Consider the following 24,608-nt stretch of genomic DNA (forward strand, 5'->3'; position numbering starts at 1 on the left):
ACATTTACATTTTTATTGATATAGATAGTACTCTTAATTCATGTTACTATTAAGTTTAATGAATCTGTTAAGAGTTTTGATTAAAGTTTATTTTTAGATTAACATTATTCTTGAGCCTTTGGTCCCAGCTAACAACAAAAAATCAAAGTGGTCCTAGGTAAAAAAAAAAAAAAAAAAGGTTTGGAACCACTGCTCTAAATAAAGAAATATGGTTGACCTAGCCTTTCTTTTTCTCTGTGATCAGTACTTTCTCATTTCTCCCAATCTCCCTCTGTATGACTGATTCTTTCTCCTTTTTTTGTCATAGCTCTGCATCATGGGGAGGCCACCAAATGCCATTTCCCTCCTGCTCTTCCTCTTCTATCTGGGAACTTCCTGGGAAACTCAGGTATCCCGTCCCGTCTCCTTCCCCTCCAACGCAACTGTTTTTTCCCACGTCTACACTATCAAACTTGCAGGGGATGTGATGGAAGGGGAAGGAGCAACCTCTATGCCCCAAGAAGCCTTGGGCCCCCCGGGGTCCTCCCATGGAGGGGGCTTGTATGAACACACGCTGGAAGGGCCCGATCAGGAGCACGTAGTTTTCACCCATCGCATCAACCTTCCCCAGCAGTCCTGTGGGTGTGCGCCTGGGACTGAGGACACGCGAGAGCTTCTCAAGCGGTTACAGGCACTTGAGAATGAAGTACGGACACTAAGGGACACCTGCCAAGCTGGGAGTGGCTGCTGCCCTGCTACGGCCCCCAGCCAGGCCAGTACAGGTAAGGCCCCAGGGAAGGGCAATGGGGACTGTCTGTGTGTTGCACACCAAGGCTGGGGTTGGCACATTTGAACCTGTTCCGTCTCCCAGGAGCCTGATTTGCCTTACTTTATAGTTGCTTGAGGTTACTTCCTCTTGCATTTTCTCCCAGAGCTGCTGCAGCTTTGCAAGAGTTCTAAAAGTTAATAGTATCAGGGTCTGCAGGCCTCTTTGCAACTATTGGCTTAGAGAGCAGCTCTTTGAGTTTAGGAACCGCCTTTTCTCCCAGGGAAAGATCTCCATTTTAGATTCTCCCCTGCCTTTTCAGTTTGAGGAAAGACTTCAGACTTGCTGATGGTTAAGCAGTTAGCTCTGGGAAAACCATTGCAAAAACTACATTATAAATAAATATTAAGCTATATCGAGTTAATATAGATAGTATATTGTGTATTGAGCTGTATTGAGATATTATAGTTAGATAAGCTTAATTGAGAAGATTGAGTTATATAGTTATAGAGAGAGAATCTTCACTACTTTGTCTCCAGAACTAACCTTAAGTTATAGATAGGGAAAAAAACCTGCTTTTTTCTAAACCACAAAAGCTTAAGGTTAGGGTGTAAAGATTCCAGGATCTTATCTGCCATCTGGAGAAAAGGTTACCTCTGTCACTAAAGAAAGGAAAGAATATTTTTGTAGTTTCATCTGTTGACTGTTTGCAAGCAACTGTGATGAACTGTGCCAAGTCCTCAAGGACTATGAATAAATAAATATCCTTTTTTGATGTTTAAAACCAGTAATAGTCTCAGTTGCTGAGTATCTCAAGCTTCTCAAGATAGACATTTGCAGTTTGCTCAGGCATAGAGAGAGAAGCAAGTCGCAGTTTTATTTTTTATATCGTCTGGGCAGATGGCACAGAACCCGTAAGCACCCCGATGTTCTTTAAGCAATTTATTGAAGATTAATATAGCAATAGCCAAAAGGGTAAAAAGCATTCAAACAAGTAACAAAGAAATGTCCATAAAACGGCCAGTTGAGCAATGTAAAATAATCCGGTCAAAACCCAGTCAGGAAACAGGAAGGTCCCAAAGTCCAGCAAACAAATCCACAGGAGTTAGAGTCTCTCAGATGCAAGGTTGCAAAAGACCAAAGTCCCTTGAAGAAACAGAAGCAATCTTGAATCAATAAAACCAAATGCAGGAGCTTGATCCCAAGGTAGACAGCTTACAAAGATCTCAGCATGAACATGAATTCAAAGCAGTGGTACACAGGAATCGCAGCATGAACAGGAACACATCAGGCATGAAGCAAAAGACATGGTTGTACATGAAAACCAAACGTTGGACTCACTGCAGACTATAGATTCACAGGCCCTATATTTATTCAGAAAGCATTCTGTTTCCCTTGGGAAACCTCTCCCTGACCCTTTTCTCTCAATCTTGCAAATCTCCTCCTCTCTAAATCAAGATGGCAATCCTGATAAATCTCCCCTCTTTGGTTAAAACTTGACTCCCTCTGTTTGCCAATTAGCACATTCCTTTCGCTATCACTATAGCCTTGACTTTTCCTCAGCCTTTGTTTCTGCCTGTACTGAAGCATCTGTGCCTTGTGAACCAACTATCCCGGAATCCTAAGCAGGTTTACCCTGGCTAACTGTATTCTTTTGACCATCATCTCCATCCACAAACCCCTGAAAGTCAGCAGAAACCTGATCATTTAACTCAGAACCTCCACAGCAGGGGTCCTCAAACTTTTTAAACTGGGGGCCAGTTCACTGTCCCTCAAACCGTTGGAAGGCCGGACTATAGTTTTTTTAAAAAAATCAATAAAAAAATTCCTATGCACATTGCATGTATCTTATTTTGCTGTGTGGAAGGGCCCTTCAAGGGGGTTCTTTCTAGCCCTCTTTAGGCAGTAATTCCAAGAGCAGAGAATGGGAAATCTTCCTATTTCTAGTCTGAACAAAATCTGGCTACCAGTATTAAAAAAACTCTAAAATTATAACTGTAAATAAAGAACAACAGTCAAACACAGGGGAACTCCAGACAAGAAACAATCTCAAGAAAGGATTCTCCCTAAAAACTGTCAGGCTATGAAATGGTAATCAAGGTGGCCAATTGAAACATTCATACCTACCTCCAACAGACAGGAGTTCTTTCTCCCACCCTGGATCTTCCACAGTTTTCCTAGTTAAAGATTTTCCTCTGACATGAAGTCCAGTCGTATCTGACTCTGGGGTGTGGTGCTCACCTGCATTTCTAAGTCGAAGAGCTGGCGTTGTCCGTAGATACCTCCAAGGTCATGTGGCCGGCATGACTGCATGGAGCACCGGGGCAGCCTTCCTTGGCTGGCTCACGCTGCCCATCGGGCCTGATGGGCAGCGTGAACCTGCCAAGGGAGGAGCAGCCCCGTGCAGCCTACTCACGCGTCAGGCCCGATGGGCAGTGTGAGCCAGCCAATGAAGGAGCATCCCTTTGCAGCCTACTCGCGCATAAAGCACCGCGCGAGGTGCTTTACGCGCAAGTAGGACACGCGGAGCAGCTGCCCTTGGATGGCTCACACTGCCCATCGGGCCTGACGAATAGTGTGAGCCAGCCAAGGGACTGTGTGTGTGTGGGGGGGGGGGGGGCGCTCATCCTCCGCGGGCCGGATAAGTGCCCTTGGCGGGCCGGAAGTGTTTGAGGACCCCTGTTTGAAGACCCCTGCTCTACAGACTCATGATCATTCTCCTCAGAAGCCTGAATCACAGAGACCATCACAGGCTGAGCCCCTACACTGTGTACAATCTGTAGTCAGGTAAATTTGATACAAACAGAACTTGTAAATAATTTTAATTTGTTACTCCTCATACTTTCCAACAATTACCATATATGTTATCTAAGGTTTTTGTAGCCGGAATCACTCGGGAGTATCTCAAGCAATTGCCGCCAGCCAGAGAAGCAGGCAAAACCTTAGGAGAGAATGCAACTGGAACATGGCCATACAGCCAGAAAAAACTTACAGCAACGCAACTACCATTTATTTCTGAATAAACTGACCTCATGTATAAGTCGAGGGCAGGTTTGTGGGGCCAAAACTGGATTTTTCTATGACAAGTGGATAGTAAAATCATGGTAATTGTAATTTTACAAGGTCGCCTTTTCTGCCAAATGGTGTTTGTCCTTCACTAAACGACAACTTCCAAGATTCTATAGCATTAAGCCAGGAAAGTAATGCAGCATCAAATTGGTCATGGTAGTCCACGCCTTAGTCGCATCCTGTCTGGACTACTGCAACGTTTCCCCTTCATCTATGGCAGGCATTGTCAGAGGTTGTGAGGTCTGTTGGAAACTAGGAAAATCTGTCTACCAGTATTAAAAAAAACTCTAAAATTATAACAGTAAATAAAGAACAACATTCAAACACAGGGAAACTCCAGAGAAGAAACAATCAGGAAAAGCTAATCGACTCTTGTAACGAAATATCTAATTATAATATGAGTTTTGAATGTGTTTATTAATGTTGGTATATGGCAAATGCAGGCCAGAGTTAGATGTCTTTCAAGCAAGGGGATTCAGGGTGGATCACAGAACACATACAAGGCAAACATTCAGAGATAGAGATATGAGACAGACAGAGATATGTTGTGTTGGCATCCAAATTCGGCCCAGGAGGTTGTGCTCAATTCTGGCCACACAGGGGTGTTGTTGCTCCATCCTCTATGATGAAGAGCCATCACAGACTTCCTCTATTCCTTTTGGTCCCTGGCATTTCTGGTATTTCTGTTATTTCCTTTTATGGTACCGTAAAATACTTCTCCTGCTTTAAGCAGTACCTAATTTGTCTATTTACAGCTCTCAAGCTGTTTTCGAATTGTTTAGGTGGACAGTAAGCTGGGCTGACAGTCAGGTGCTCACCCCGACCAAAGCTTCGAACTGGCAACCTTTCAGTTGGCAGTGATCTATTACTGCTGGTGATTTACCAGCTGTGCTACAGTCTGGTTGAAATATTCTTTTGAGACATGGGTAAATGAAATCGCAAATACCGGTTCTGTGGATACAGGGGTTGTACTGTATAAATAGATGCTAGCTCTGGATAGAGACTCAACTTTGAATAGCTTCACTGCTCATTCTCATCCCGCCTTTCCTTCTTTCCCGTAGGCCAAACAGACATACGTACCCTGTGTTCCCACCATGGCTCCTTCGACCTCTCTCGATGCCAATGTGAATGCGAGCCAGGTTGGGGTGGCCCCACCTGTGCCAAACCCGCATGCCCAGGTGGATGTGGTGGCCCACAGCGTGGCAAGTGTGTAAATGGCCATTGCCAGTGTCGTCCTGGCTACAGGGGAACCAACTGTGAGGACCCACCTTCGTGCCCGGATGACTGCAATGACCAAGGTCGCTGTGTGGATGGGCGCTGCAGTTGTTTTCCAGGCTACGTTGGCCCTTCCTGCTCCGATCCTGCGTGCCCCCAGGACTGCCAAGGCCATGGGCAGTGTGTGTCAGGACGCTGTGTGTGCGACCCTGGTTATTCAGGGCTGGACTGTGGGACCCGGGCCTGTCCCAGCAATTGTAACCGGCATGGGGAGTGCCGCAATGGTCGCTGTGTCTGTGAGCCAGGCTTTACTGGTCCAGCCTGTGGTACCAAATCTTGCCCCAATGATTGCAACCAGAGAGGACGCTGTTTGAAGGGAGGAGTGTGTGCCTGCCAGAAGGGATACACAGGGGCTGACTGTGGACAAGTGGCATGTCCAGAAGACTGCAGCGGTCATGGAGAATGCCAGAACGGAGTGTGTCTGTGCCATGATGGTTATTCTGGAGATAACTGTGCCACAGGTAGGCAAAAACATACAGCTGACATATCTCAATGCACTAACTTAGAGGTAGTGAGGTCTGTTCGAACTACGAAAAAGGGTTCATATATCAGTAGAATGATCAGGGTGGGACAAAGGACTCTTGTCTTCTGGAGCTAGGTGTGAATGTTTCAACTGATCACCTTGATTAGCATTTGATTGCCTGGCAGTGCCTGGAGCAATCTTTTGTTGAGAGGTAATTAGATGTCCTTGTTTGTTTCCTCTCTGGTAAACAAGGTAAACACTCAATACCTCAAAACAATGAAACACAGATACACAGATAAAGGTAAAGGCTTCCCCTTCGTCTGGCTCTGGAGGTGGTGCTCATCTCCATTTCTAAGTTGAAGAGTTGGAGTTGTCCATAGACACCTCCTAGGTCATGTGGCCAGCATGACTGCATGGAGCACCATTTATCTTCCTGCCGAGGTAGATCACCGATTGATCTACTCACATTTGCATGTTTTCAAACTGCAAGGTTGGCAGGAGCTGGGGCTATCAGTGGGAGCTCACCCCGTCCTGTGGATTTGAACTGACAACCTTCCAGTCAGCAAGTTCAGCAGCTCAACGGTTTAACCTGTTGCACCTCCGCAGCCTCATATATAATAGAATTTAAACACATTCTGGGAGTTGTAGTTTTGCAAGGTCTTTATCCTTTTGTGCCAAAGAGTGCTGATGCAAGATCAAACTGGAGGTTGATCATATAATCATGCTACAGAACTTACAAATGCCTAGGGAAGCATTTTGCCCAAGAATGTCACTTATCAACATGACACCATGTTCATTTGTCTATATTTTCATATGTCCAGTATGGCCATGGAGATGCAGTGTAGGACCTAGAGGTTCCTAGGGAGAACATAGTATTAAAATCTGCAAATAATTATAACTGCAGAAGTTCCATCTCCAAATGTGGAGGGTCAACCATAAATATTGTTGTGTACCATGGTTGTGTATTTTGACTGGGAGTGGGGGGGGGGGGGGGCGTTTGCTGTTCTGTGTCAGTTATCCAGATATCTTGGATTGCCTTCTTCAGATGGGCACCGTGATCATCCTTTTGGGACAAGAGAAGCAACAAGCAGAGTATAGGAAGGTTGTTTTATTGCTCTGTTTTATCTTCTGTCTTTCCGCATGCGGTCTTCCATCTCCCGGCTGAAACAGAGATTCCATCCATTGGTGTCCGTGTGTCTAATCGAGATGAAACATCTTTCCGGCTAGAGTGGAACCGGCCGCAGATTCCTGTGGATGCCTATGAGATCCACATGGTACCCAAGGTAACCATACACCTGTTGCAAAGGGTAATATGATGGGGGGGGGGGGGGAGGACAGGATGGGAAAAGGATGGCAATTGTGGCAATACATGTGCCGCAAGAAGGGTTTCCTTGCCATGCCATCCTCTTGGCACATGTCTCCCTTTCGCCCTCTATTCATGCTTCTTAAAAATCCATAATACTGTTGGTAACACCTGATCTCCAGTTAGCCCACTCAAGTGCCAAGGCTTCCTATTTCTCAGTGTTTATTCCACATTTTTCATATTACGGTTAAGGTCAACTTTAAACCTCTGGCTTGTTCACTGACATTCCATTTTCCATTCTTGAACTGAAAGTAAAGTAACTGCTTTGGGAGACAGTGATGGGGCATTTAGGCAATGTGACCAGTCCAGCAAAGTTGCTGGTGGAGGACCATTGTTTTAATGCTGGTGGTCTTTGCTTCTTTTTGCTTCTGCTAAGGATGGTAAATAAATTATCATTAATGAATTTTAAAAATAAATTAATCATTGGATATTAATGAATAAGAGGGTGGTTCCCATCTGATTTTGGAAGTTAGCAGTATCAATTCTGGTTAATACTTAGGTGGGTGACCACCAATGAATACTGTGTGCTGTGTGTTATATTTTAAAGGAAGGACTGGCAAAAGTATTTCTAAGTACTCCTTACCTAAGAAAACCCCATAAAATTCAAGGGGTTGCCATACATCAATAGGCGGCTTAAAGTCACACACACACCCAATATTCACATATTTTATCCAAAAAAAAATTCAAGCACCATGACTTTTTTTCCTTTGGCAAGAAAGAAAACCCTGGCACTCCCCTCTAATGCACCAAAACAAAAAAAACAAAACAAAACCAACATCCTCCATCTAAAAGGTAAAGTTTTCCCCTTGCCATTAAGTCTAGTCATGTCCAAGTCTGGGGGTGGTGCTCATCTTCATTTCTAAGCCGAAGAGCCGCCGTTGTCCGGAGATGTCTCCAAGGTCATGTGGCTTGCATGACTGCATGGAGCGCTGTTACCTTCCCGCTGGAGACCTATTGATCTACTCACATTTGCATGTTTTTGAACGGCTATGTTGAGGATGCATATTTCAGAGGATGCATATTTCTGCATCCTCTGAGGATGCATATTTCTGCTTTTTGAATTGCAAATGGGTATAAGCTCTAAGCACTGAATGTAGAAAAATGTCAACATTACTGTCTGCTTAGGAAAAGGCTTAGGACCAGAGCAGTTACTGTATAAACTCATCTATAAGTCAAACACATGTATAAGTCAAGGGAAGGTTCTGATGCCAAATTTATGGATTTTAATATGACCTGTGGATCCATAACGACATGAGAGGTGTTCCACACTGGGTATGTGTATTCAGCAGCAAGTAGCAAAGCGCAAGGGCAGATTTCTTCACTGTGTCTGGTTGTGCTCCCCAATGGTGCCAGTCAGCTTTCGTATAATATTATTTCTAGCACCCACTTTTTGTTTGATATTCAGACAGTGTTTCTTATAAGTCAGAGCATGGTCCAGAGTGACTCCCAGGTATTTGGGTGTGCTGCAATGCTCCAGTGGGATTTCTTCCCATGTCATCCTCAGAGCTCGAGATACTTGTCTGTTCTTAAGATGAAAAAGCACACACCTGCATTTTAGATGAATAAGGAATCTTTCCCTTTAACAGGCAGTAAGAGCACCGAAAGCTTTGGAGAGCTTCTGTTCAACCATTTCAAAGCTCTCTGTTTGAGCAGTGATGGCATGATTGTCAGCATAGACAAAACTTTCTGTCACTTCTGGCAGTGACTGATCATTTGTGTAAATATTAAACATTAATGGAGAAAGCACACTCCCCTGAAGCAGGCCGTTCAGACTTACTCTGAATTCATTTTGCACCTCTCCTCCTCTTCCTCTCAACATTCAGAAAAATCCCAGAGCAGGTGAATCTGTGCGCTTGTCTGGCACTGAGACAGCCTTTGAACGCAGAGGACTAACATCTGGAGAAGAATATACTGTCACCATCCGGGCGGAAAAAGGGCAGCGCTATGGACCCCCTGTCTCCCAGACCGTGCAAACACGTATGTCATTTGAAGCAACAAGTGATTATGTGTACACATATCCTTCCCTTTCTCTGTCTGTCCTTCTGTGATCTCTGCTTCCTTCTTGCTAACCTTCTCAGCATGTCTGTGGAATCATTTTCCATGCTGTTTTGAACACAGTCCTTCATTGACAGACGATGCATTCAAAGCACTCATTATGTTTTGATCAGCCTGAAATATGGATTACTCTTAAAAGCACAATGTGTACTTAGAAGTCCACTTCAACATCCCTTCCTCCTATATTGTGTGCTCCTGCTGTTATATCCGGAAAGGTTTGACTATAGTAGGTGACTAAATATATGCGGGTTGGTCAACAAGTAATGCCTCCATTGCTATAACTTTTATTTCTTTCACAGCTACTGGGCTATCTATGCATGAGATGATAGAAGTAACCTTACTCTACTGATATAGTCCTTTCTTTTTCCAATTGACTGATTAGAATCATAAATCTGAAGCTAAAAGAAAAAGTCATCACTGAATTTCTGGCAAAAGAAGGTGGTGCACCTAAGGAATTCCATCATCACTTGAAGAATGTTTATGATTTGGCCCCTTCTGACTTTTACCTGTTTGGACTTCTGAAAGACAGCCTATGTGGTTTGAGATTCAATGACTTGAGAATGACATTAAAACAGCTTAAAAATCATGAGTCATGAAGCAAAATTCTTGTTGTACTACAGAGCTGGAACACCACACCTTAAACACCACACCAGCTTGGTAAAATCAGTTTGTTGAAAAATATATGTATAAGTGGTACAAAATAGCAAAAACAATAAAGGTCCAATATATAGAAAATAGTCTTCAAGGGAAAACAAGACCCATAAGTACATAAAAATCCATGAAACTAGGCACTCAAATCCATGAAACAAGACAGTAGGAAAATCCCATAGACAATTCTAAAGCTTGGCTAAAACTTGGTACATGAAACTAAGAGCACTTGGAAGCATGGCCGTTATCAAATTCCAGTGTTGACCTGACTGAAACAATTCTCTCCCAGGATTCATTATAAGGCTTTCTCAGATCCAAAAACAGAAGAGAAAGCATTTATCTTGACCTTTCCACCAGATAAAGGTTTGTTATCTCTCTTTTGCTCTAGATGAACTCAGTCTTTGAAGACTCTGCTTTCTATCTCAGTCTCTGAAGACTCTGCTTTCTATCTAAGCTTTCATTATCTTCTCCATCACTAGCTTCTGCACCTGACATCTTCACCTTCAGAGAGTTGCTCTGAGAAAAGCTGTGCAGGGCCTCTCCCAAGAATGCAGCCTTGTGAATCTTCGGGAGACAGCTTGGGCCTTTCATCTGAACTTATCTCAAGGGCTCAGTGAACCTTCATCCCCAATGGCAGCAGACCCAGACCCACCATCAGGAATATCAGACATTTGACACTGTTTTAACTGTTATGGTGTAGTTCTAGATTGTGATTTGTTGCTATACTGCAATATAATATATACTGGGGAAAATTAATGTATATGCATAATTTAAAAAGTGGTGGAATAGAGATAAGTGGTGGGATAATTGTCTCACTCTATTCCCCATTTCAACACCTTCTATCTCTCATTCTCCTACTCAGGTGTGGCTCCTCCCCGTGGCCTGCGGTCATCACAGGTGACAGAAAACTCAGTGACTTTGCAGTGGGAACCACCTGCCTCTCACTGTGAGGGATACACCCTCAGCTACGTGCCCGTGGTTGCTGCCCGGCCTGCCCAAGCCACAAAACGTCTGGAGCTCCCACCAACACCTGAAACGGTCACCTTGGAAGAACTGGAAAGCAACACCCGGTATCGCATCACTTTGGTCGCTCGCCAGAGCGGTGAGAGCAGCCGAGCCACCACTATCGTCACCAGCACCACTGGTAGGGCACTGGGACAGAGATTGTTCAATAGGCACAAACCACAAACCCAATGAGAGTTGGTGGTCACAGGTCAATGAGAAAATGATTCTAGATTTTAGTTTGTCCCTTAAAGTACCCAAAGTATTCAGGACATAGGTTATAACACCTTGGAATCCTTTACAATTGAGACGTAAACCCAAGGTGGAATCACTGATCTGCTAAATGTCAGAGTCACCTTCTGGCACTGACATTTGCATTTCTTATAATATGTTCAGTGGGCTCTTTGGCTCTCCATTATGACTTGAGAACATTACATCTCAATAAGAGGGTGAAGATTCTTCATAGGATTTTCCGTCGCCTCCAGAAAATTACAGATCTCAAAGTTCTTTGTAGTGGGGCACCATGGCAATCTGGATTATGGGCTGTTGTAGGTTTTTTGGGCTGTATGGCCATGTTCGAGAAGCATTCTGTCCTGGCGTTTCACCTGCATCTATGGCAGGCATCCTCAGAGAGTGTAAGGTCTGTTGGAAACTAGGAAAATGGGCTTATATATCTGTGGAAAGTCCAGAGAGGGAGAAAGAACTCTTGTCTGTTGGAACTAGGTGTGAATGTTTCAATTGGCCACCTTGATTAGCATTTGAGGGCCAGTTAGTTTTTAGGTGTGTCCTGTTACTGCCTGGGGGAATTCTTTGTTGAGAGGTGATTAACTGCTCCTAATTGTTTCTTGTCTGGAGTTCTCCTGTATTTGAGTTTTGCTCTTTATTTATTGTTATAATTTTATAGTTTTTTTTAATACTGGTAGCCAGATTTTCCTAGTTTCCAACAGACCTCACAACCTCTGAGGATGCTTGCCATAGATGCAGGCAAAATGTCAGGAGAGAATGCTTCTAGAACATGGCCATACAGCCCAAAAAACCTACAACAACCCAGTGATTCCAGCCATAAAAGCCTTCAACAATACATTAATCTGGACTATGTCTGTGAGATATGTGGGAGGGGAGCCACAAAATTGCCTTGGGGGCATGTGTAGTAAATGGGACACATTTGTCCATCCCTGCTCTCTAGGGATAGAAAATTTAATTTTAAAAATATTCACTAAGGGTTGAGACCACCAAGGGTGGCATTTCTGCTACATTTGGTGGCTTCTGGTCTAATCTATGCTCAGGAGATGTCTCATGAGAACGAGGAGGTTACTTCCTATAAATATGGATAGCCCAGGAAGTCATCAAAACATGATGAAAATGTCAAAACACTCTGCAAAGAGCATTGGGGTGTCAAACATTTTGATTAGATTGGATTGCATTTTAGAGGGAGCAGCTATGTTAGAAAAGTGCCACTAACCAAGGTCTCCTTACAGTGAACCATTCCTGTTACAGAGAATACAGTTTGAAGGTGTAACCTGATGGAAATGGAGTAGAAATTGTTTACGTTGGTTATTTTTTACAGGATTTCGATCGCCGTTCTCCTTTCCATCCATAATATTTTCTTTCCCTCTTTTTTTCCATAGCTACAGTAGATTCTGGACTCAAGATGCTAGACTCCTCATCTTACTCATAACTTACTTGTACCTTCTGTTTCTTACCCACAGGTCTATGAAGAAAAGGTATACAGGTTGAGCATCTCTTATCCAGAATTCCAAAATCTGAATTACTCCCAAATCCAAAATTGTCCACATGAGTGGTTGACATAGTGACATCTTTGCATTCTGATAGTTCAGGACACACACACCCAATGTTCATGTGCAACATTGTAGTTTTGCGTAGAGGACATTTATTTATTATTTATTTATTTACTATATTTGTATACCACCTTTCTCAGCATATTGGCAACACAATATTTTGTATTAAATATTGTGTTCAAAATTACCTTCAGGCTTTGTGTATAAGATATTTAGGAAATATCAATGAATTCCATATTTACCACTTCATCACATTTACTAAATTATACTGCGTACTACATTTAAAATGTGGTAAGCCACTGTGTTCATCACATTAGGTTGGGTTCAAGTGTAGGATAGAGCATTCTTTGCGTATTTTAAGCATGGGGACCAGCATTCTTTTCAAATGTTTCAGGAGCTGGCAGAGAAGTGTATTTTTGGTAATGATCTGGATGTTTGGCCAATTCTATAATGTGATGGCATTAGTTGCTCCCAGGTTTAAATTTGTGGGAGGGGAAATTGTGGGAGGAGCCAAAAGTACCCTTGTTAGGGAAACCATTACCTTTTGCTTACCAAGTTTTTACTTTGCCAGAACAATTTTTAAAAAATAGCTTTTCAAGTTTCTTTCCTTCCCTTCCTTGATATGTCTGTGCCTTCTGTTGCATGGGAAAGCTGAGAGAGAAGGATTATTATTATTATTATTATTATTATTATTATTATTATTATTATGCCATGTCTCCATGCTGCACAGTCCTTGAAGTTATAGTTTCCCAAGATCCATACCCTTCTCTAGGTGCAATTACATTATGGAATGAATGCTCTTGGACCCCACTTTAAATACCATGGCTCCATACTGTGCAGTGCTGGAAGTAATAGTTTCCCAAGGTCCATACCCTTCTCTGGGTGCATCTACACTGTGGAATGAATGTAGTTGGACGTTACTTTAAATGCCATTTGTCCATAAGATGGTCTTGGGAATAGCAGTTTCCCAGGGTCCATGAACCTTATCTGGGTGCATCTACACTGTGAAAGTAATACAGCTGGACCGTACTTTAAATACCACAGCTCCATGCTATGCAGTCATGGGAGTTATAGTTTTCCAAGGTCTACAGCCTTCTCTGTGGGGCAGCAGAGAGAGAGAGAAAGAGAGAGCATTGCAACCTTTCCCTCTGTCACTCCCTGCTTCTTTGCTTGCAGAACTGAAGACACAGCTGACATTTCAAAGAGATGAGCGTTTTTCCCCACAAAGAACATGGGGGAGGGATGGTGGGCGGTGCCTAGAGATTACAGTGTGATGGCAAATCTGCTGAAAGAATGCTGAGTACAACTGAGTAATACAGATACATTTAACAGTGTGATGAAGGTAGGGAAATAATATGTTTCATTTCAAAACCATGTATGACTGAGCTCAACTTTACCAAACACTTCCCTGTTTCAATGTGATGAAGTCCCTAGAGATTACAGTGTAGTGGCAAATCTACTGAAAGAAGGCTGAGTATAGATGAATAACACAGATACACAGTGTGATGAAGGTAGCGAAATTATCCATTTCATTTCAAAACTAAGTAAGACTGAGCTCTACACTACCAAACACGTCCCTGCTTCAATGTGATGAAGTCCTTATACTTGGGTCCTACCTCCAATAATCATATTATGTATGCATATGCAAATAGAGATATTCAAAAACCCAAAACACTCCTGGTCCAAAATATTTTGTATAAGAAATACTCAACCTGTACATTGAGGAGCCATGAGAGTATTATGTGATAATGGTCATGACTAACTTAATCTTTTTTATTACAGTTAATGGAAAAAAACCCACAAAAGTAGCAGAGAATGGGATAGTGGGAATATATCTACTTTCCTATTGGGATGCTCAGTCTAGTACTAGCTAGACTGAAGGTGGTAAGAAAATGGGGGGAAAGACTAAAGCTAAGTTCTCTCCACTTACTTCAAATCCTTCCTCCACTGTTTGTTTCTGCTCATTCCTCTCATGTAATCACATCCATTTTTGATCCCACTAGCACCACCTGTGAGGCAACCAGCCCACCAGTATTCAACACCATCCCCTTCTTCCCATTTAAGACCTGGCACTTCTACCCATCCTGAATCTCCAAATATAAGACCTGGAACTTCTTCTACCCATCCTGAATCTTCAAATGTAAGACCTGGCACTTCTTCTACCCGTCCTGAACCTCCAAATGTAAGACCTGGCACTTCTACCCATCCTGAATCTCCAAATGTAAGACCTGGCACTTCTTCTACCCGTCCTGAATCCCCAAATGTAAGACCTGGAACTTCTACCCATCCTGAACCTCCAAATGTAAGACCTGGCACTTCTACCCATCCTGAATCTCCAAATGTAAGACCTGGCACTTCTTCTACCCGTCCTGAATCCCCAAATGTAAGACCTGGAACTTCTACCCATCCTGAACCTCCAAATGTAAGACCTGGCACTTCTACCCATCCTGAATCTCCAAATGTAAGACCTGGCACTTCTTCTACCCGTCCTGAATCCCCAAATGTAAGACCTGGAACTTCTACCCATCCTGAACCTCCAAATGTAAGACCTGGCACTTCTACCCATCCTGAATCTCCAAATGTAAGACCTGGCACTTCTTCTACCCGTCCTGAATCCCCAAATGTAAGACCTGGAACTTCTACCCATCCTGAACCTCCAAATGTAAGACCTGGCACTTCTACTCATCCTGAATCTTCAAATGTAAGACCTGACACTTCTTCCACTCATCCAAAACCTCCAAATGTAAGACCTGGCGCTTCTTCTACTCATCTGGAACCTTCAAATGTGAGACCTGACACTTCTTCTATCCATCCTGATTCTCCAAATGTAAGACCTGGTACTTCTTCTACCCATCCTGATTCTCCAAATGTAAGACCTGGTACTTCTTCCACCCATCCAAAACCTCCAGAAGTAAGACCTGACACTTCTTCTACACGTCCTCAACCTCCAAATGCAAGACCTGGCACTTCTTCTACCCATCCTGAATCTCCAAATGTGAGACCTGACACTTCTTCCACCCGTCCTCAACCTCCAAATGTAAGACCTGACACTTCTTCCACCCATCCGAAACTTCCAAATGTAAGACCTGATACTTCTTCCATCCGTCCAAAACCTCCAAATGCAAGACCTGGCACTTCTTCTACCTATCCCAAACCTCCAAATGTGAGACCTGACACTTCTTCTATCCATCCTGATTCTCCAAATGTAAGACCTGGTACTTCTTCCACCCATCCAGAACCTCCAAATGCAAGACCTGGCACTTCTTCTACCTATCCCGAACCTCCAAATGTGAGACCTGACATTTCTTCCACCCATCCTGAGCCTCCAAATGTGAGACCTGACATTTCGTCTACACGTCCTCAACCTCCAGATGTGAGACCTGACATTTCTTCTACTCGTCCTCAACCTCCAAATGTAAGACCTGGCACCCAACCCGAACCTCCAAATGTAAGACCTGGCACTTCTTCTACCAGTTCTGAATCTTCAGTTCCACCAGATCGCCACACCACCTCAGTGACTAAGGAGCTCTTTTTGAAGAAAATTACCCAGAATATCTCAAGCAAGCTTTCACCATACAATGGAACTCTCCTGGAACGTTTGGAGAGTTACCTCCGTGCCACGAACTTTCCTGTCCAGGGCAACCGCACCATAGAAAATGTGGCCAGGGACATCTACATCTATCTCATCCGCTGGAAGCCAAAGGAGTTCCAAGACAGAGTCAGGGAACGCCTGGTGAAAGAGACAAACAGCTCCTTCCCCACAAGGGAGTTTCCTATAGGGGAAACTGATAGTGTCTACTCAGATGGGTACATCCGTTCGGACCATGCCAAACCATCGGTGATTGCCAGTTCTCCAGAAAGTATGGAGGTGTTGCTGGATGGTGTGAGGGGAGTCTCTGAAAACGTGATTATCCGATTCCGAGATATGAGGAGCGGAGAAGGAGGAGAAGTCGTCGTTCCAGGAGATGCTTCCAAAGCAATCGTCACTGGGTTGGCTCCGGGCACGACCTACCAGGTGGAAATCCATGGCATTGTGAAAGGCCACTCTTCCAAGTCATATTCCTTTATAACTGCCACAGGTACCAGGGTTGGTAGAACGTATGTCTTCTAGGGTGGTTTGTTCTCTCCTTTGTATCAATCACCTGCTTCACCCATGTTGCCGGCAAATGGAGCCAGTGTTGCATCCAAACGTCACTAGCCATGTACTCTAACCACACACTGCTTTCGTATTCTCCAGGAAGTCGTGGACACCAGCTTCCTTTTAGAAAAAAATGTTGCTGTTGTTGCTCACCTGTTTTGTCCTTCACACAGATGTCGGTCTGTGATAGCTTCTTGTTGTCTTCTTCAAGCCAAATAACACAACCACATTCACAGTTTGTTCAGTGTGCTGTTTTGCTACAAGTCACTGTCTGCAGCTTGATGTCTTTGCCTTCAGGTCTTTTCTTCGCAGATCGGAGTCCACTTGAACATTTCCAAGCTAAATTTGGAGGTTTGGAGCAGAAACCTCAAGGCCCATTCTTTTGCTCACAAAAAGAAACTGTATTATAGTATTTCTGCTAACCCTGCTTGCAGAAACCAGAGATCTTGAAAAGTTAAAAAAGCAATGGTCGAAAATGCTGAAATAGCCCCAAATCCAAAATTATCTATACGGCTGGTTGAGATAGTGGGACTTTTGCTTTCTCATCATTCAGTCTACACACATTGTGTCACAAATTTTAGTTATATTTGCATCTTGTAAAATAGCTTTTTCTTTCTTGTTATCCGAATGCAGGTAGAATAGTGATTAGAATATAGGTATACACACATGTAAACATACAAATAATATAAGTCATTGGCCTGTAGTAGAAGAGACAACAATATATTGAAACCAGACATATACTGCAACTGTAAAAATAACATTGAAAGGAATTACAATTGCACTGCAAAAGGAGGCTCACCCTTTCTTAAAAGTAAGGGTTTCCCCTTGACATTAAGTCTAGTCGTGTCTGACTCTGGGCGGTGATGCTCATCTCCATATCGAAGTCGAATAGATGTCCATAGATGCCTCCAAGGTCATGTGGCCAACATCACTGCATGGAGCACCGTTACTTTCCCGCAGAAGCGGTACCTATTGATCTACTCACATCTGCATGTTTTCGAACTGCTAGGTTGGCAGAAGCCGGGGCTAACAGCAGGAGCTCACCCCGCTCCCCAGATTCAAACTTCCAACCTTTTGGTCAGCAAATTCAACAGCTCAGCAGTTTAACTCGCTGTGCCACCAGGAGCCCCTAAGTAATGAGTTGTTCTTATAATTAATCTGACTCATTATTCTTGATCAATTATTTTAAAGCTCTGAGCAAACATAGTTGTAGATGACAGAAGGCATAACAACTTTAGTAAACAAATTAAAATAACTGTAGGATGCTTAATTGCTTTCCTTAAGTTTTTGTTCTGCTCCCTTGAGAAAGGGCGGAAGATAGCATTTGCCTCAAAGGCAAGATGAAGATTTCTGTATCCCTATGATGGATGATATGCAAATGATAGCATTCAAATGCCAAGCGCTCAATATTTATCTAAAAGCTTCATCAAATGTTTACCACATTGACGTATTTATTAGTTAGAGCCAAGGCTCTTTTTTTCTTTCCAAAAAAGCACCAATTATATTTCAAAATATTCACCCTTGAAATTGCGTTCAGTGCTAACCTTCCATGAAATGTTTGTTTCAGTGACGCTGATTCCTTTTCTGACACATAATCTTTGCCTTCTTTTTTTAAAGCTACAGTCGTCTCTTGGCTCCATCAACATTTAATGCCTTTCCTCTTCTTCTAGGAAAAGCCGTGCTCCCAGCTTTTGCCTTCATGTTGCTTCTGTGTGGCTATGATACGTTTTTCTCCCATTACTTTTGCAGCAATGTTGGCTTCTCGTCTACACCCCGTCAACCCAGCTCACTTTAATTATTATTATTTTGCCTATTTCTCTATTGAACTTTAGAAACCGTCCAGCTATTCTTTACAGTTGCCTCTTGTTAGAAGATTTGAAATAGGTGTACATTGAGGGCAATATGATTTAGGAATCATTACCTTCCCTCTAAATAGGCTTTGTTTAGTTCAGTGATGTCATGGGTCACACCGTTAAATGGAGATGCGGGATCACAGTGAAAGTTTAAAAAATTGAAATCTCACCCCCCCCCCCCCCCCCCCAGTGATACCATGGATATGGATCCCAATGTTACAGGAGTCTTAGGATGGATCTACACTGCCAGATAATCCAGATTATCAAATAATACACATTATCTGATTTGAACTGCATTAAATGTGTCTACACTGCCATATAACCCAGTTCAGAGCTGATAATCAGGATTTTATATGGCAGTGTAGAAAGGGCCATATGGAACCGAACTTGACATTTTTGCCTTGGTTCCTAAGTAGGTATTCACTAAGGCTGGATCTACACTGCCATATAATCCAGATTATTGATGCAGATAAGCCACATTATTTGATTTGAATTGGATTATCTGAAGCCCCTTCTACACTGCCACACAATCCAGATAATCAAAGCATATAATCCACTTTATTTATTTATTTATTTATTTATTTACAACATTTAGATGCCGCCCTTCTCACCCCAAAGGGTACTCAGAGCGGCTTACAAGGTGTGTATATATATATATATATATATATATATATATATATATATACATACAATATATTATATTATTAGCATAGTACAATGTCAGTTTTAAATATTGCTATATTGTACTATACCAATTATATTGTAATATTATTAGTAATATTACATGTAATATAAATATATAATTATAATATCCTATTATTAGTATTATTAGTATTATATTTCATTACATTATAATATTATAAATATTATATGTATATATTATATTATATTATATTAATAGAGTAGCACAGGAGACAAGGTGGAACTGTCCCCTGGCCTCCCTCTCTTCACTCTGGCCCAGAGTCTACGCTACCATGTAATCCAGTTCAAAGCAGATAATCTGGATTTGATAAGGCAGTGTAGAAGAGGCCTGGATCTACAATGCCCTTTAATGCAGATTATTGACACAGATAATCCACATTATCTGCTTTGAACTGGATTATATGAGACCCCTTCTACACTGCCATACAAACCAGATCATCAAAGCATATAATCCACATTATCTGTTTTGAATTAGATTATATGAGTACACTGCCATATAGTCCAGTTCAAAGCAGATAATCTGGATTTGATATTTATTTATTTATTTATTGGCAACATTTGTATTCCGCCCATATCAGATCAAAGGCGACTCAGGGCAGCTTACAAGATATATATACATACAATATATTATATTATCAGCATAGTACAATATCAGTAATATTGCATTATATCATTATATTGTAATATTATTAGTAATATTACATGTAATATAAATATATGGCAGTGTAGAAGAGGCCTGAATCTACACTGCCGTATAATCCAATTTAAATCAGATAATCTGGTTTTTATATGACATTGTAGGTCTAGCCTTTATCCTTGTTTTCATGGTGTGTGTAGAAGAATAGATTCACCCCCTATTAATACATCTGTGATATTATGTATGCAGGTACCATGGATATAATAAGGACTCCACACACAATGTGGAGAAGAATCGTGGAAAATAAATAAATATTCAAGGCTAATAGTAATGCCTAGGCCATCCTATATAAAATAGAGTTAGGGAGGGATTATACAATTTCAAAATTCAGAATGAAAGTGTTGCCAAATTCTAAATGTATGCAACACATCATTGCCTTTCTAGCACAGTGTATTGTGTCAGATCATACAGCCGTCCAGGTCAGCCCCCCACAAAATACATTGTGGTAGTCAAGAATTGAAAAGATGCTGGGTGGGTGAAAATGGTGACTGAGAGTTTGAGACCTCTGGAAAAGGGATTTTTATTTTCTGATTTCACGTCAATCTTCCTTTAGCTCCGGCTTCACCAACTGCTGCCAAGACCCAGCCTGTCCTGAGTACCACCCGAAGCCCAGTCGTGTCCTTGAAGGACCTCACGGTGACAGAGGTCTCTCCAAACAGTCTCTATGTGACATGGTCAGCCCCACCTCGTTCCTTCCAGGGCTTTTCCCTCCAGTATAGGGATCCCAAGTCCAATGCCACACCCGGCGAAATCCGACTACCGGGAACAGAGAGAAGTGTCAACGTGACGGGCTTGAGCCCTAGAACTGACTACGAACTGCAGTTATATGGCGAGAAACCCAATGGGCTTTATGAAGGTCCAATAACATCAAAGGCATCAACAGGTACCACGTTCAACCCTGCTATCATTAATTATCACTTCCTTTTTCTGTTCTAGATTCCTACATTTAGTTTCTGTGCAAAGGAGACTTCAGAATGATTTTTTTTATCCAGTCCTTATGTTTTCTTCTTCCACATGTTTTTTTTTCCAGAAACTCAAATTACGAGGGTTGAATGAAAAGTAATGCCTCCACCTTCGTTACTTGAGTTTGGATGGGAATATTTTAATAAATCAAATGCAGAAATAATCCTTAGAATGTGCTCTTTAATTACCACTATTCACTTTCCCACATAATCACCAGACAATTGGATACATTTCTTCCAACGATGAACAAGTTTTCTGAAGCTGTCACGGAAGAAGTTGACACTCTGTTTCCACAACCCACCATGCACATATTTTCCTATAGCCAAACAAAGCAATTATGTGACCGACACGTTCTTGTGAAATGCCCATTATGCTTGAAATTTCTCTCTGAGTGATCATCCTGAATCAATCTGTCAACCTTTTGCATGTGAAACTCAGTGGTTGCTGTCACGGGACGTCCAACTCTTTGCTTGTCATGCAAGTCAGATGTTCCCACCTCAACATCTTTAAACTTACTTGCCCAACAACACACAGTACTCACATTAACACAATCATCATAAACAGCTTGCATTCTCTGATGAATCTCCTTTGGGGTGACACCTTTTGTTGTCAAGAATTCAATGACTGCCCGTTGCTTAAGTTGCATTGACTGACAGTCTGCACAGGGTTCCATACTTCGCACTTTAACAACAAAACCATTCAATGCTAAGGCTTCCCGTCAAAATGGAACTGTAGAGGAGAGTCTAATGAACAAGCCAGAACCTGCCACATATTAGTACTGCCATCTGTTGAGGAGTTACAAAGGTGGAGGCATTACTTTTCATTCAATCCTCGTATTTCTTTTAGCAGCTGCGCCTGTGCTTTGGAGTGTCGGAAATCTAATTTCAGAACCAGTTCTCGTGGTTCGCTTATGTAAACTTCTGTAGGGCATCAGGTTGCTTTATTTACGTGAACTTCAGGTTGGCTACTGTTGTAATCCAAATAATATGTCAGTGTAACTGAGTTAATGTTTTGTTTCATGCTGACATTTACATGCTGCCTTTCCTCCAACAAAGTGGAGGCCACACTCATGGATGTCTTCTTCCCCATTTGATCTTAGTCACAACCTTCCGAGAAAAGTTAAGTTGGAAAGAAAGGAAATAACAAAGGAACCCAGTCGATTTTATAGTTTATTAGCTGTAAACCGCCACGTGTTGCTGTCGCCGACCTTCCCTCCCTCTTTCTCTCCTTCTTTCTTTCCTTCCCTTTTTTTATTTCCCTCTCTCCTTCTTTCTCTTCCTCTTCCCTCCCCCCCTTTTCTTTCCCTTCCTCTTTCTCTCCTTTCTTTCCTTTCCTTTTTTTATTTCCCTCTCTCCTTCTTTCTCTTCCTCTCCCCCCCCCCTTTTCTTTCCCTTCTTCTTTCTCCCCTTTCTTCCTTCTCTACCTATTCTTGGACTGCAACTCCCAGTAGTCCTCCTGATCTATCTATCTATCTATCTATCTATCTATCTATCTATCTATCTATCTATCTATCTATCTATCTATCTATCTCTATCTAATCTATCTATCTTGAGGATTGCTGGGAGTTGCAGTCCAGGAATAGGAAATTGGAAATATGCAGGGATTGGGATGCTCTCAAAGAGATCCAAGGAGAAGAAAGCTTGCAGCTTGAAAGCAATGCATTTGGATCATCCTCCTCTTCTAAAGGGCCTGGTCTAGAGGATGTGGGAGTTGTAGTCGGGAAGAGAGTGTGGATATGCTATTGTGTGTTTTGTTTGCGGGGGGAGTTAATTTTGCTGTAGTGTCTTTTTGCTTTTTTGGCTTTTTAAGTCCCTTCCACTGTGTTTTTCAGTGTTTTTATGAGTGATGGTCACTCATTGAAAGCTGTTCAGCAGTGGTGGAGGCTCTTTCTTTAGAGGCTTTTAAACAGAGGCTGAATGGCCATCTGTTGGGGGTGCTTTGAATGCAATTTTCAGCTTCTTGGCAGGGGGTTGGACTGGATAGCCCACAAGGTCTCTTCCAACTCTAGGATTCTATGATTCACAACTGTTTTATTTGTCCCCTTTCATGCTCCTCTCTTCTTCCTTTTCAGCCCCACCATCAGCAGTAGAAAAGCCTAGCCTAGGTGGTATCTCAGTCTTGGAAGTGACTGACAATGCTGCACGCCTTTCCTGGAGCGTCGCCACTGGGACTTTTGACTCCTTTTTAATCCAGTATAAAGATGCTGAAGGCAAACAGAAGTCACTGCCTTTGAACGGGGACTTGCGGGAAGCCATAATCTCTGACCTGGTACCTTCTCGAAAATACAAATTCAACCTTTATGGACTTGTGGGTCGCAAGCGTCACGGCCCTGTTTCCACAGAAGCTGTCACAGGTGAGCAGCACATTTCCTGGATGTTTAATGTGTTTTTAATTTTGAACTTCAACTCCCAGAAGCCTCCACCAGCATAACTAATGGCCAGGAATGGTGGTCAAAACATCTAGAGAACTAATCATTACAGCTTTAAGTGATAACCTAACTCTGTACTATATTGTTGTTTAGTTCTTTCTAAATTAAGGTGAATCTATCAAAGGGTCTTGTTCAGAGGAGGGTCTGCCATTGCCTTCTGAAGTTGACGTGCCTAAGTTATTTACATACTTACTTAGGTAATCCCTCATAATCCGAGTAAGATTGTCTTCCAAGTTCGGTGTACTGGGAGTGGGTCCATAACTGGCTGTTGAGCCCTATTCTTGATCCGCACGTTCTCCCACAGTTGAGGACATTGGTTTCCAGACAGAAGGCGGTCCTGGTCAGGACCCTGAGCAAGACCCTTTGACTTGACATGCCTTCCTCTTGGCATGTTTCTCTCTTTCGCCTTCCATTCGTGCCCCTTTGAATTCCAGAGCACTGCTGGTCACAACTGACCTCCAGTTAGAGGCCAGGGCTTCCCAGTTCTCGGTCTCTAAGCCACAGTTTTAAAGATTGGCTTTAAGCCCATCTTTAAATTGCTTTTTCTATCCACCAACATTCCATTTTCTGTTCTTGAGTTGGGAGTAGAGCAACTATTTTGGGTGAGAAAAAGGAAATGCAAAGATACAGAATGGGAGACAATGCCTGGCTCGAGAGCAGTACATGTGAAAAAGGTCTCGGAGTCCTCGTGGACAACAAGTTAAACATGAGCCAACAATGAGCCTGCATCAATAGGAGCATAGTGTCTAGATCTAGGGAAGTAATGCTACCCCTCTATTCCGCTTTGGTTAGACCACACTGGGAATATTCTGTCCAATTCTGGGCACCACAATTGAAGAGAGATATTGACAAGCTGGAATGTGTCCAGAGGAGGGCAACTAAAATGATCAAGGGTCTGGAGAACAAGCCCTGTGAGGAGCGGCTTAAGGAGCTGGGCATGTTTAGCCTGAAGAAGAGAAGGCTGAGAGGAGATATGATAGCCATGTATAAATATGTGAGAGGAAGCTACAGGGAGGAGGGAGCAAGCTTGTTTTCTGCTTCCTTGGAGACTAGGACGCAGAACAATGGCTTCAAACTACAAGAGAGGAGATTCCATCTGACAGAGGCTGGATGGCCATCTGTCAGGGGTGCTTTGAATGCAATATTCCTGCTTCTTGGGAGGGGGTTGGACTGGATGGCCGATGAGGTCTCTTCCAACTCTTTGATTCTATGATTCTAAGATCGGGCATTCAGATAACATGACCAGTCCAGCAGAGTGGTGGTGTAGGAGCTTTGCTTCAATGCTGGTAATCTTTGCTTCTTCCAGCACGCTGACATTTGTCCACCTGCCTTCCCAAGAGATTTGCAGTATTTTTCAGAGGCAACAATGATATAATCGTTCAAGGGCTTGAGTGTGACATCTGTAGAC

The 24,608-nt window shown here is 42.6% G+C and overlaps 1 protein-coding gene across 1 annotated transcript in view; it reads left to right on the forward strand.

Annotated features, from left to right (window-relative positions):
- Positions 1–24,608, forward strand: part of TNXB (tenascin XB) — a 153,756-nt gene that overhangs the window by 41,698 nt on the left and 87,450 nt on the right. The window contains exons 2-9 of the mRNA XM_067465071.1: positions 308–761; positions 4,876–5,550; positions 6,723–6,835; positions 8,739–8,892; positions 10,481–10,762; positions 14,423–16,498; positions 20,363–20,692; positions 22,844–23,125. Of these exons, the coding sequence (XP_067321172.1) occupies positions 317–761; positions 4,876–5,550; positions 6,723–6,835; positions 8,739–8,892; positions 10,481–10,762; positions 14,423–16,498; positions 20,363–20,692; positions 22,844–23,125 (4,357 nt within the window). The 5' untranslated portion in view covers positions 308–316. The remainder of the gene's footprint in view (positions 1–307; positions 762–4,875; positions 5,551–6,722; positions 6,836–8,738; positions 8,893–10,480; positions 10,763–14,422; positions 16,499–20,362; positions 20,693–22,843; positions 23,126–24,608) is intronic.

Source organism: Anolis sagrei, chromosome 2 (genome assembly GCF_037176765.1).
Source record: "Anolis sagrei isolate rAnoSag1 chromosome 2, rAnoSag1.mat, whole genome shotgun sequence".
NCBI lineage: Eukaryota > Metazoa > Chordata > Lepidosauria > Squamata > Dactyloidae > Anolis > Anolis sagrei.